This window comes from Phoenix dactylifera, chromosome 16 (assembly GCF_051530095.1).
Source record: "Phoenix dactylifera cultivar Ajwa chromosome 16, Ajwa_hap1_PhDact_Kaust_v1.1, whole genome shotgun sequence".
Lineage (NCBI taxonomy): Eukaryota > Viridiplantae > Streptophyta > Magnoliopsida > Arecales > Arecaceae > Phoenix > Phoenix dactylifera.
In genome coordinates, this window is record NC_143205.1 from 20,305,250 (window position 1) to 20,317,963 (window position 12,714).

Consider the following 12,714-nt stretch of genomic DNA (forward strand, 5'->3'; position numbering starts at 1 on the left):
TTTCTATCAGAAAAAAAAAAATCTCCATGACATTAGTTATTTTGAGGAAGGGCCTTATCTAGATAAACGTGCCGAAATGGTACCTGATCAGTTACATGCTGTGCTTTATAACACAATCCTTTTGGTAGTCTGGTCGGTCCTCTAACACTGTTCGGAATGCCAATGGTGGGGGGAAAGTTTTTGGTACGAAAATTGTACACATAGTAATATGATGTAAGGCTAAAGTCGAATCGGATAAGGATTGCTTTAGTTACTGATTTTCATGATCAACTTAGAGAAGCATAGGGCGCGGAAAAAAAAAAAGAAAAAAAGACCAAGGCATACATTGAGATTCTTTTGGAAGAAGAAATACAAGGATAGATAGATTTTTCTATCATTCTCTTCTTTGATGTCTGCCTTATTAATGGGATAGGTATTTTCTAAGAATGTACGATCCAGGATATTCTAGAATCTCATACCAATAGATATAGGAATGAAGTGGAAACTTATTCCCAATAATATAATATTAATAAGTCTACCCATCAAAGAGCTTATTAACCAATCCAGGCTTACACTAATATTTATTGCACCACATAGCTCAGACAACATGACCCAAATTAACAATATGATGATAAATTAATTTTGGATTTTTTAAGTATTTATTCAGATAATAATTTAGCCTATATAATATAATAAAATATAAAATCAATCTATATTCAATGGAGACCCATTTTTTTGAGAAATTTTATATTCATATCGCTATTTGTTTTGTTTGACGAATACAGATATGGATGTAAATATTAGTTAGATATAAAAATTTATATTCATATTTATTTTAAGTGGATATGAATACAAATTGCATGTTGGAACTATGAATATAAATTCGATATAAATTGGATAATTAAATTTTATTATTATAGAATAAAAGATATTACTCAGTAAAAGATAAGTCCAGTCAACAATATATTAATATTGTCAATTATTTTTTTAAAAAAATTATTACTGCTATATAAAATTAAACAGAATTATAAATAAAAACAGAATTGTTGTTTATTTATGTTTATATTATTTTTTCTTTGTGGAATACATATAGGCATATGGATATTAGTCAGATATTTAAAATTTTTATCCATATCTAACTTCCCGACTCCTCCTCCCACTTCCTCCTCTCCCGATTCTGGCCCTCCTCCAAAGACGATCCCTTTCGGTTCACCGACACCTCCTTTCTCAAAAACTCCTCCATCCTCCCCGCCCCACCCCCTCCTTCCCCTCCTCCTCCCTCGATTCTCTTTCCCCCAATCTCATATCCCTCGTTGACGGCCACTTTGCCTCCTCCTCTCCCGCCTCTCCTTCGTCCCTGCTGGCGCCTTCGCGGGCAGCGTCTCCGCCGCCCCCCCTGGTGCCCTCTACGACCGCCTCCTCGCCGCCCTCGCCTCCGCCGACGAATTCCAAGATCGAGACCTGTTCTGGGACTTGAACGGCGTCGGCGCCCCCGATATCACCGTGATTTACATCCCGGCCGGGTGCGGGTCGTTGACGAGCTAATTCATGTTCGGCTCTGCCACTCCGAGGGGGATGAAATCGGGTCGCAGCGGTTGTCGGTGTCGAATCCGAGGGTTTTGATTGTGGTGGAGAAAGGGGCGGAGCTTGCGATCGTGGAGGAGCACTCGGGGGTCGGGAGGGAGGGAGAGGTGCTACTGGGCTAACTCGGCGATGGAGATTGTGATCAAGGAGGGTGCCAAGGTGTCCCGTTCTTATGTGCAGAGGCAGTCGGTGAATGCAGTTCATATCAAGTGGACTCTTGCTCGGCAGGTGACTTCTTGCACGCCATTATGGTTAAATTTATTCTTCAGAATTCAATTGGTTTTATATCTGAAAGATAGTGCTTTGTGATCTTCAAGCTTAATGATGTATGTTTAGATTTGTAGTTCTTTAGTTATTGATTAATCTTGCTTTGGAGGGAAGCAGTGCAGTCTCTGGAAGAATATCGAGTGACATTGCATGGGGCAGGCCATTATAAGTTGCAAACTTTAATCATGAATTTGCAAAATATTCAATGTTAAGTAAAGGTTATTAAATTAAAAGGTTGAAAAATGCGAGTCACTATCGAGTTGGAATCATGTCCTAAATTTGATAATCTTTTCTTGGCTTGCAAATTAGTTTCTTGAGAACCTTCATGGGTTGGTTGCTGCAGGTAATCTAGTTTCGAGAACCGTGTTCAAAGATATGCTGATTATCCATAGTGGATGGGATGGTTTGTTAGATCTTGTTTGCTGTCTGCATTGTGTTCTCTCTGTTTCTTTCTTTCTTTCGGTGGTCTTTATTGGGGGGCACAACCCCCTTTTTCCTATACATAGAAAAAAAGAGATGCTGATTATCTAAAAGCTTTTTATCTGAAAAAGGATTTGGGGCTTTGTATAAGAGCTTTTGGCCAAAATGAGTTATTTGCTCTTCCAGCTATATAGTTATTTTAGAAAACTAAAATAATACTCAAAAAGGGGAAAAAATCCAATCTTGTGTTTTGCCGTAATAATATCCTTTTGTGTTGTGTCATGCTGGATTGCTTTTATTTTTGTGATGGCTGATTACATTCTGATTTTCTTGTTGGAAATATGTAAGACCATCATTCTGTGGAAATTAAATGGGCATTGAAATTTTCAACATGGGGGGCGGCAAAGTTATGTTGATAGCCTTAAATGAATGGTGGATTATTGATGTTTGGCTGATGGAATACTGTAAAAGTATAAGCTCTGACTTTGAAATAGGTCTCATTCTTCCTACAGCTTTCATTGGTGTTCATAGTGTTGTATGTATGTAGCCCTTAGAAAGTAAGGGTTAATATGTTAAAGTAGTAAACTTTAACATTGGAAGAACCAGAATAGTGATTCAGGTTGTTAATGCACCTGCTGCGTATCAAGGGAAGGAGGAGAGTTGGTGATCAAGCTTTCCTGTTGGTTTTTTGATGGCATCAAAATTGAAGATCTCTAAATTTCTGTAGTAACTGTTGGGGATTAACTATGCATTGATATTTGCAGGAATTATCTAGTTCCTATGAGCTCATTGAGATAAGTACTGGTGGAAGGCTAAGCAGGCATAATCTCCATTTTCTTGCAACTGGGCCCTGACACTGTGACAGAACCGACAGCATTTCATGTATCTCAAAGCAATCAGACGCAAGATCTGCATAGCAGATTAGTCCTGGATCATCCTAGAGGATATTCCCGGCAACTTCACAAGTGCATCGTATCCCATTCTTCAGGGCAGGCTGTATTTGATGGAAACATTGAGGTCAACAGGTATCAACTTCATATTCCCGGCAACTTTCTAAATATGTTCATGTTTCAGAAGCTTCCCTGGAACTTAGTGGAGAGTTTCTCAAGAATTCTATGCTATGAAAAATGCCACTTCGGAAGCTCTAAAATGTGACTATATATTTTTGCTTAGGGCACGACCAAGTTACACCTGGTGTAACTCTTATGGAGTTGCATAGTTTTTGAATTGGACGATGGGGGTCTCATATTGATGAAACGACCCATTGCATGTGACTACTATCTCTAACTTGCTTACACACTAAGCATCATATGATTAGAGACCCCTACTTTATGTTTCACGTGGTCAAGAAACATATATTATTTTGTGTTATTTAAACTGTCCAATTTCTTACCACTTGATGCATAGGTAGAGGTCTCTAAATCATATAGTGTGCAAGTAGTTTAAAGGTAATATATCATATCCATCGGCTCGGATAATTGATATGGTGCTTTCATCGTTCAATTCAAAAAAGGTGCAACTTTACAAGTGTTACCAGGAGCGGCTCAATGTATTTGGGGGCCTAAGGCCGTTTTGTCTTTGAGGCCTTCCCTACAGTGGGCCGGCCTAAGGCGAATTCACAGGGGGGCTTTTTTTTCCATTTTGTCTTTGAGGCATTTCCTGTGGTGGGCCTTCTTTGGGCCGGAGCCTTAGGCGACCGCCTCAGTTGCCTAAGGGTCGGGCCGGCCCCGAGTGTTACACTCAGTATAACTTGAACCTAACCTTTTAGCTTATAAATGATAGTAAATCTGATATGCCTTTGAGCATCCCGTTTATTAATTTTTGAATTTGTTCCATATGTTATTGGCAGAGAAATTTATAGCTCCTTTTTTATTTTTTATTTATTATGACCATGCTAAGATACTTCTCAGGGGGTAGTCATCAACCATGCAAAACATATCTTCTTTTCGTACCCAAATGTGTAAATTTATTGTTAAAAGCTTCATTTTCAGATCTTAAATTTTGCATTTTACAGATTTGCACAGCAAACTGATGCTTGGCAGCTGACAAGAACCCTCCTCTTGGCCTCTTGAGCAACTGCAAATGTAAAACCTAACCTGCTAATCATTGCTGATGATGTCGAATGTTCTCATGGAGCTGCTATTAGTGACCTTGAAGAAGGCCAACTCTTTTATTTTCGGGCAAGGGGTGTGGATTTGCAAACAGCAAGAGATGCTCTAGTCTTCTCATTCGGAGCTGAGGTCATGGCACACATTCCATTTGAGTCCATTCAGAAAAGTGTAACTAGCCAAGTTAACGAATTAATAGCAAATCTATGAATGAAATATTGAATGTGCAATTCTTCTAATTTGATTGTAATCCTATTTTTTGTTGTTTATAACGAGAGCTTCGTGTTACTTTATATACCTCTCTGTGGGAAAAAGGTGGTAAGTTGAAAGAAAAGTGTTGAAAAAGGAGAAAGAATGCTTTAATTTAGTTTTACAAAGTCCAAACATCAAAGTCTAAGACGGGGTAATATTTAATGCAATGAAGCATTGTGGGTCAAATGAGGAGTCAAAACTTAACCTGCCAGCTTCTAGCAAACTTCAAATTTTTTCTTAGTGACAGAATGATCCTATGATTTATTTCTCGGTATTTGGGCAAGATATCATGAAACTTGTAAACGTAAAGAAGCTTACTTATGAGTTATGAGCATGTTCCAGGCTACTGCTTTTCATGCTTCAGTAACCAGATATTAGCAACTTCCTTTAATTTATTCTTTTGTTATCTCTTGTTAGACGCTAAATTTAAAACTGCAATTTCTGACATATATTGGTCATAGAAATGCTACAGCATTTGGTTAGTAAAAATTTGTCTGGTCCAAATAATGGTTCCTTGTATTGAATCTGCTACATACTATCAAGATTATTCCCCATTCCAAAATCATTATTTTCTTTAGGAAATGTACTAAAAATTGGTAATGGCAGAACTAAATTCATTCTTGGCATTCTTCATTGGTTGAGCAATGCTATTGCATGCTAGACTAATCCTTGCTTAGTTCTGGTTTGACATGCATGACAGGAGGATATGATGCGATTCATGGCGGCGATCAGCTTATAAAGATTGGTAGGTTTTCTGTTTTTCGGTAAATGTCCTGTTCTTTCCTTCCATGTTAGCGTTATGTTTGGGGAACTTCTGTGCAGTTTCAGCATTTTCCTTGTCAGCTTATGTTGTTCCAGTGTTCAACTAGGTTCGGACCAACTTGAGTCTGATCTGGCTCAACCCATGTTGTATGTTGATTATGGTTGGTCAATACACTACTCAAGTAGGTTTGGTTAGTCAACATCAACCTATAAATTACTTCTCTTTAACACAATCCAACCAAAATTAAGGCTATGTTTCATTCAACTTGGATCAAGCCTTATCTAAGCAAGCTGACATAACCTAAGCTCGCTTCGGTCGACCTGATTGACCTAAGCCAAATCAACATGACCCGGCCCGTCTCAACCCAAGTAATATTAGAATTAAGAAGCAAATACATCGGATTGGGTAATGTAGGCGTGGCAAACTTTTGAAGTCAGTTTGTAATGGTTGGCCCTCTTGGATTGGCCTTGCAATTTGCAACAAATCAAAAAGATATTGAATTCATTTTGTAAAACTAGTGCATTTCTCTAATTTTATCCCCATAATGTGAAAATAAAAAATGTCGACAGCGGAGCAATGCATGAGATATTTCCTATGTGTCTGCCTATATGCCCATCTGTTATTCATCTAATTTTACTTTCTAGTGAGAGACAGATAAGGCACCCCCATGAGGTTTCTTAAGAACTCCTTCTAAGAAAACCTTGTGGAAGGTTGCGCACCTGCTTCTCAAAGCATCCTGCAAATTTTATCTGAACCATCAGCTTGTATTGCTCCTCTTAAAGAACAAGACAGATCTATTTGTGATTTTAATTCATGAAATTGCTGCATATTGACATGTTATGGATCCAACTTAATTGTGTCTCAATCTCGGTTTTGCTTTTCAGGATCAGCTCTCTCTTCCAACCAATTTAATTCATATTCTTCTTTTTCCTCAAATTGATTAAAGATCCATGATATTCAGCTACTTCACCAGCTACATAAAAAAAGAAAAACACATGTATTAAGTTCCATGTTCAAGACTTTCACCTCATTTCCTTCTACTGTGGAGTTCTCAAGTTTCTTAGCTTTGATGTGTTACTAGTTCATGCAACTCTCTGGTCTTTGAAATGCTAGGGAAGTTCTAGAGGTGGTTTCTTGTGTGTAAACCTACACTATTGAAGCATGCATTTAATAACAAATTTCTACAAAAAAAAAAGAGGGTAAGCTGAAGCCAAGATTCAGTATAAATCAGATTAGTTCACAAAATTGGCGTTTTTCGTGACCTCATCTTGCAGCTGAATCTTGGAAATTGAATTTTTTATATATATTTATATTATTAGTAAACCATTAAATATTATCATTATCCTCTTTAAAAAAAATTGTTTTAATAGAAATTTTTATTTTCCTCCCACATCGGCTGCTAATGAGGAGTGAGGACGCATTACCTCCTCACCAGTCGCCTCTTAAATATCAGAAGGGCTGTTTGGTCACTCAGCCCGCACTTATAAATATCACCAGACCGTCTGTCGCCCCGTTTCTTCCACCGACCTCCCAGCGGGCAAGAAAGAGGAAAGAAAGAGGGCGAGAGATGGCTTCCTCTTTCGACGCCTTTGGCAACGACGGCGAGGAGGTGGTGAGGGGATCCGCCCGCCCTTTCGACGACGACGGCTACATCGGATACGACCCCCGCCTCCCCTCCCAGCGCTTCGACGCCTACTCCTCCTTCGCCGCCGACGAGGACTCCAAGGACGCCGCCGACGACTCCCCCGCCGCAGGCTTTCACGGCGGCGGAGTCGGCGCTGACTCCGAGGCCTTCGATGGCGGCGACGATGATGTCCCCGTCCGCCACGTCTTCGGGGACGGCAACTTCCCTCCCTCCCCCGAGGGCTTCGGCTACCGCCCCCCGGCTCCTCACCCGGACTTCGCCTCCACGCCTTCCTCGTTCTCGATGCCGGAATCAAACGGGAAGGCCTACGAGGTGGCGGATCACGGGGGGGTATTTGCTACTGACAGTCCGATCCTTCCGTCCCCGGACGAGATGCAGCCGGAGGAGGGGTTTATCCTGCGGGAGTGGCGTCGGTGAGGCCTCTATTTTCACGGATCTGCTCTTATGATGCTATCTTTCGTTCATACTTTCCTTGAATCGTGTTGATTTGTTTGAACATGTAGCTCTTGGTGATATATGTCTTCATGATCGGGTCTGACATTTGATTTGATATTGCTTAGATCTGTTGTTTTCTGTTCGTCCTTCATGGTAACAAACCCAAGAAATTGATATTTTTGTGATCCAGGTTTTACAGCTGATTTTCTTTCAAGATCTTGAGTTTTGTTTTTCTTGGATCAGGGCTTTTCTATACGTACAGAAATCGATCGTCTCGTTGCTTGATGCACGTAGCACTCGTAGCATAGAGGATGACACGGGCGCTTACTGTTCCATGAATTATCAATAAACTTAGCTTCATAGCATCGAGGATATCACGAGCTTTTACGGTTTCATGATTTGTTAGTAAACTTTGCTTCCTGTTTGCACTGACTACATGCACTTTTATGAGTAATGACATGAACACCCGCAGTCTCATGAGTTAGAGTTAAGTAATCTGCATCTAGGAAGAGAAGGGTTATGTTACCAGTTGGTTGGTGGGTTTTCTACAAGAGTGTTGTCAAGGTATATATCATCACTCAAAAAGTTATAGTAGGCATTTCTTGGTGCCTGGTGGTGCTCTTGAAGGCTTAGTTCAGGGGTTGGGTGTCTGTAATTTGACCGAACAGTGGTTGAGGGCCATATATAAATTTATATAGTTCCTTTGATCTTGAAACCTAAGCCCAATGGCGAACCTTATATATTAGCATTTCATGTTTAATCACTAGAGCAAGTTTGCTTTTTTTTTTTTTTTGAAAAAAAATTAGGACCCTTTATTACTAGGATTAGAGCTAGTCATAATTCTATATCAAATCTTTAACAAGTTATGGCTGACTGGGCTTGGTATTGGCTATTCTGATACTTAGAGATCCAACCATGATGGAGAACTTAGATCCTTGATACAGGGCCTTCCAATATGGGGAGTGATTGTTTTACTGCCTAGCAGGAGTTGGTGCCAAATAGATGGGATAGCGCTTTGTAGGCTGTGGAGGATGACCAGATGGCTTGCCCTTGCTGATAAATAACAAAGCCTCTCTTCCATATGTATCACCTTCAAGTTTTGATATTAAACACAGTAATTATGTTCACTTTGAAATCTGCAGTTTTGGAAGAAAATTCGCATGGGAACTTGGTAATGCAAGTACATGAAGTATTGTCTGTTAAGGACTTTAAGGCGGTGAGAAGTTGAATCTGTTTCTGGAGAGTCAAACTTATATTAGAATCATGAGAGAAAATATGTTTTTTGAATGGAAGGATGGAAAAGTTTTGTTATTTTTATTGTGAGAAGTGTCCACGCATGTTCTCTAAAAATGTAGTGTTCTTCATGAGTTATTAAATGATCATCATCTGATCTTTGGAGGTCATTGTGAGTTTTATAAAAATCTGTTAGCAGTCATCTATAATGTGTCAAAATGGAGAGTTGGATGTTCGTGTGGAAAATTGAGTTGTTATTGTACTTTTTTTTTAAAGTTTAATTGACTCTTTTGATGCATCCATTCGTTAGAAGGACCATAAAATTGACTAGTGTATGAAATGAAGTGCGAGCAATTTAAACTTCTTCTGTGGCTGACAAAATATTACTATCTTGAGCATGTTGGTTTAGTATTTCGGTGGTGGATTGGGTCTGTACAAGCGATATGAATGATGCCTTCGATAGATAAGGGATGCAAATAAGTCATGGTTGAAGTGAGGAATTTTGTTCCATTCAAGCCACTTGATGAAGACAATCTCATAGGATTAAAGTATTTGGAAAATTAAGATGACATACTCAAAAAGAAATCATTTCATCTCTCTGAAGGTCAATTGCTTGTTTGAATGAGAGTGTCTAGAAATCATTCTTATCATGTTTGTTAATAATCCTTATATTGTAAGGCAGCCATTTTCTGAATCATTTTTTATCTAGCTGTATTTTTTTTATAGTTTTCTTTTTCCAAGTTTCCTTCCACAGCTCCTGAAACATAGGTTGGCTATATCCTCCAAGCTGCATACTTAGCTATTGCTTTTCTTTTTGCTTTGATTTCACAAGGCCAGATTGGCATCCTACCAAGCCTGACAGTGATGATGGTTCACAAGCCTTATCTAATCTGTATGGGGTCAGTTGTATGGATTAAAGTATGTTTCAGTACAATTTGATGATGCTTACAACCTACTCAACTTGATTTCAACCCTTTATTCAGGGCTAGGTATTTGGGCAAGGCAACTATAGTCAACAGAGTGGCATGTCATGAATCTTAAAAATGCTAGCTAGTGTGTGTGTGGCCTGTTGTATTCTTGTGTGCAGGAGTGCAATTATCGAGTGTTCCTCCAAATTTTGTATGGTGCAGGTGAAGGGGAAAGAAGGGAAGATATGTTACATAGAGTTGATCTGATACTTGGGGTAGTGCTACAAGCAGAAATCTTTGATTTGATCTGGAGCTTAATAACCTATAGTGTGGATGAATAGATATTGTTTGGAATTCCCATATCCTTGAGAAGATGCAAAACCAAGGAGACATCACCGGTCAATAATCACCATCTGCCTTGTAATCCCAAATGGTGAACTGATATGTAGTCTTGTATTGCATCCCTCAAAACATCAGCCATATCATTATCGTCCCGTTAAAATTCAGAAATTGGAAAAATGCACATACCTTTAAAAGGGATGCGGAGACTCAAGATCTTCAGATGATTTTCAAGATGGATGGTAAGCTAGGTAGGAATAAATGAAAGATCAAAATTTGTAAGATCTAATTAGTTAATGGAAGAGATACAGCCTTTTGGGCATTTTCCTGGTCATATTTATAGTTTGTTAAAAAAAATGAGTGTTACCTAAAATCGTATTAAGGGGGAGGCTGATCATTTGACTTAAGGGAGGGAGACTACTATTGTTGTCTTCTTGATGGTTTTCTGAGGAAATGTTTCAGAGATAAAGTTTTCTCGTACCAAGTCTGGCAGAAACTTATTGTGGTGTCATGTATCTTGCAAAACATAGTCCATGCCTTAAAATAAATATTTTTGGATATTCAATAGAGTTTTGTATTACTTAAGACTTTAGTAGGAAGATTAGTCATGAGGAATATTTAACCCTATCTTAAAGAATTTTAAGTATTGGATATATTCAACTCTAAATTGATTAAGAATGAAAAGATATTGGAGTGTTTGATTATGGCAAATTGACCTTAGAACCCTTCTTGAGATTGTAGGCCACTATTCTGGAGAACTTCTAGTGTCTTCTACAGTTTTCACAATTTATGAACAGTCATAGCAATGGAAACTTTGCTAATTAAACAAATATATGGTAAATTTTTATAAAGTAGTAGACTACAAATTTGCCTCCATTGGAAGAATAGTGGAGCAGTCGAACTACGCCTACTTATTGCAAGGTCAGGATGATGAACATGGTATCGGTATTGTCTTGAAAAGCGGAATGATATTGAATATACCCTGAAGTCCATTTATTAAACAGCTAAATTGCATCTTACCTGGAGATTTTTTTTAAAAAATCTTTACATACATTGCTATAACTGGTATTGCATGCTCTTTTTTATTAAATGATTTTGGTCCACATACGCTTGAAAGGCAGGTAAGCGAGTAGATGGAATGGGAAATAGGTTAGTGGTGGATGAGCATGAAAGTTATGGTAGTTTTTGTGTGGATGCATACACAGTTTATGGTGGTTCTTGTCTGGATTTCATGTGCTGTGAACAAAGCCCAGACAGTAGCTGCTTGATCTGATTCATAGTATGAACCTGAGTTTCCTGATGACTTGCGATCATTCTAATGTAGATTTGATCATCTGTAGTTGATAAAGGCTGCTAGGTGTTTATCTTTTAGTGACTTGGACTTGTGTTGAATGTATTCTAGCCTGCTATTGTTTACTGAGATTTCATCTTGTGGAGGAATTTGTTGGATCAAAAAGGTTGAACCTAGATCAATATACTTCTTGTCTTCACAGTCCATATATGATCCCAGAAAAAGAAAATGATATGTATTAATTTTCCTCTCGGATGATTCACTGTATTTTGTTTGAGTACCAGCAGTTGTGCCTTTAGAGTGACGATGTCAGCTTTTCTCCCAATTCTTTTTCCTACTGCATTCCGTTTGAATATATTGGAGTTAAAGATTAGACACGGTTGTTTTAATTCGAACCACCGCAAGCAGCCAAAATGCAATCCTTCTGGAGGAGAAAGAAAGGAAGGAAAAGGAGCTACGGAACCAAATTATTGTTGAAGCTGATGAATACAAGCGAGCTTTCTATGAGAAAAGGAAACTAAACTGTGAGACAAACAAGAGCACCAATAGAGAAAGAGAGAAGGTATGAAGTAATCATGCTGTTTCAATACTCTTTTTATTTTTTTTGGGGCACTGTACTGTTTTTTCAAAGCTGCAATTTTTGTTGCGTACCGCCTGTGATCCAGCTATTCCTGGCCAATCAAGAGAAGTTCCACGCCAATGCAGACAAGCACTACTGGAAAGCAATTGGGGAGCTGATACCGCACGAGTTACCGAGCATTGAGAAGAAGCGGGGAAAGAAAGAGCGAGAGAAAAAGACGTCCATCACCATTGTGCAAGGGCCGAAGCCAGGCAAGCCCACTGACGTCTCGAGGATGCGCCAGATATTGGTCAAACTCAAACACAATCCCCCACCACACATGAAATCCTCTCCCCCACCAGCCCCAGCTAAAGAAGCAGCCAGTGGAAGCAAGCAGGCAGCACCCACTAAAGAGGCCAAAGCTAATGGCACCAAGCCAACGAAGGAAGAACCTCCACCTCCAGCAACAACAGAAGCCCAGTCAGGCACGGCGGAAGAGCCAGCTCCCACTGCCTGAATACGACCCTGGAAGCCCAATTACGATAGGTAGATATATGATATGACGGTCTGCTTGTGTTCTGAGAAAAATATATTGTAGGAAGGAAGCCTCCGTCTCTCTATTTGGCAGCAGGGATGGAGCTCCTTTTATATTTCCCTCCAACTTACAATCCCTTTTATTGTTTTATCATGTAGAGATCTGTTGTTAGCCCAGGCTGTATACCCTTGGATCCTCGTTAATCAGGATATTGGATGTGTGATTTGCTGGTGCCTTCCATCAGATATCTCGGTTGGATGAGATGGATTTGATTGGATGATTATCTTCCTAGATCATTTTGTTTCTGCCATCACAAGTTCGGCGAACTTGTTGGCTCCAGAAATATGTTAAAAGAGATCGAGCATAAACAGTTGCACTTCAGTGCTGCTTGGTTCA

The 12,714-nt window shown here is 39.3% G+C and overlaps 1 protein-coding gene and 1 pseudogene across 2 annotated transcripts; both read left to right on the top strand.

The window, feature by feature from the left end:
- The first annotated feature begins 1,118 nt into the window (after positions 1-1,118).
- LOC103718529 (protein ABCI7, chloroplastic pseudogene) lies at positions 1,119-4,651 on the top strand (annotated as a pseudogene). The gene is made up of 3 exons (XR_015973942.2): positions 1,119-1,791; positions 3,015-3,275; positions 4,265-4,651. The product of XR_015973942.2 is annotated as a protein ABCI7, chloroplastic pseudogene (transcript).
- Positions 4,652-6,850: 2,199 nt separating this feature from the next.
- LOC103716209 (clathrin light chain 2-like) lies at positions 6,851-12,561 on the top strand. Its single transcript, XM_039115140.3, has 3 exons — positions 6,851-7,431; positions 11,633-11,786; positions 11,890-12,561. The coding sequence occupies exons 1-3, from the start codon at positions 6,941-6,943 to the stop codon at positions 12,298-12,300; spliced, it is 1,056 nt and encodes a 351-aa protein (XP_038971068.1). The 5' UTR covers positions 6,851-6,940; the 3' UTR covers positions 12,301-12,561.
- The last annotated feature ends 153 nt before the right edge of the window (positions 12,562-12,714 follow it).

Coding starts and splice junctions, on each gene's coding strand:
- LOC103716209 (XM_039115140.3), top strand. CDS start 6,941: ATGGCTTCCTCTTTCGACGCCTTTGGCAACGACGGCGAGGAGGTGGTG. Junction 7,432..11,632: donor ATCCTGCGGGAGTGGCGTCG/GTGAGGCCTCTA, acceptor CACCGCAAGCAG/CCAAAATGCAATCCTTCTGG. Junction 11,787..11,889: donor CCAATAGAGAAAGAGAGAAG/GTATGAAGTAAT, acceptor CCTGTGATCCAG/CTATTCCTGGCCAATCAAGA.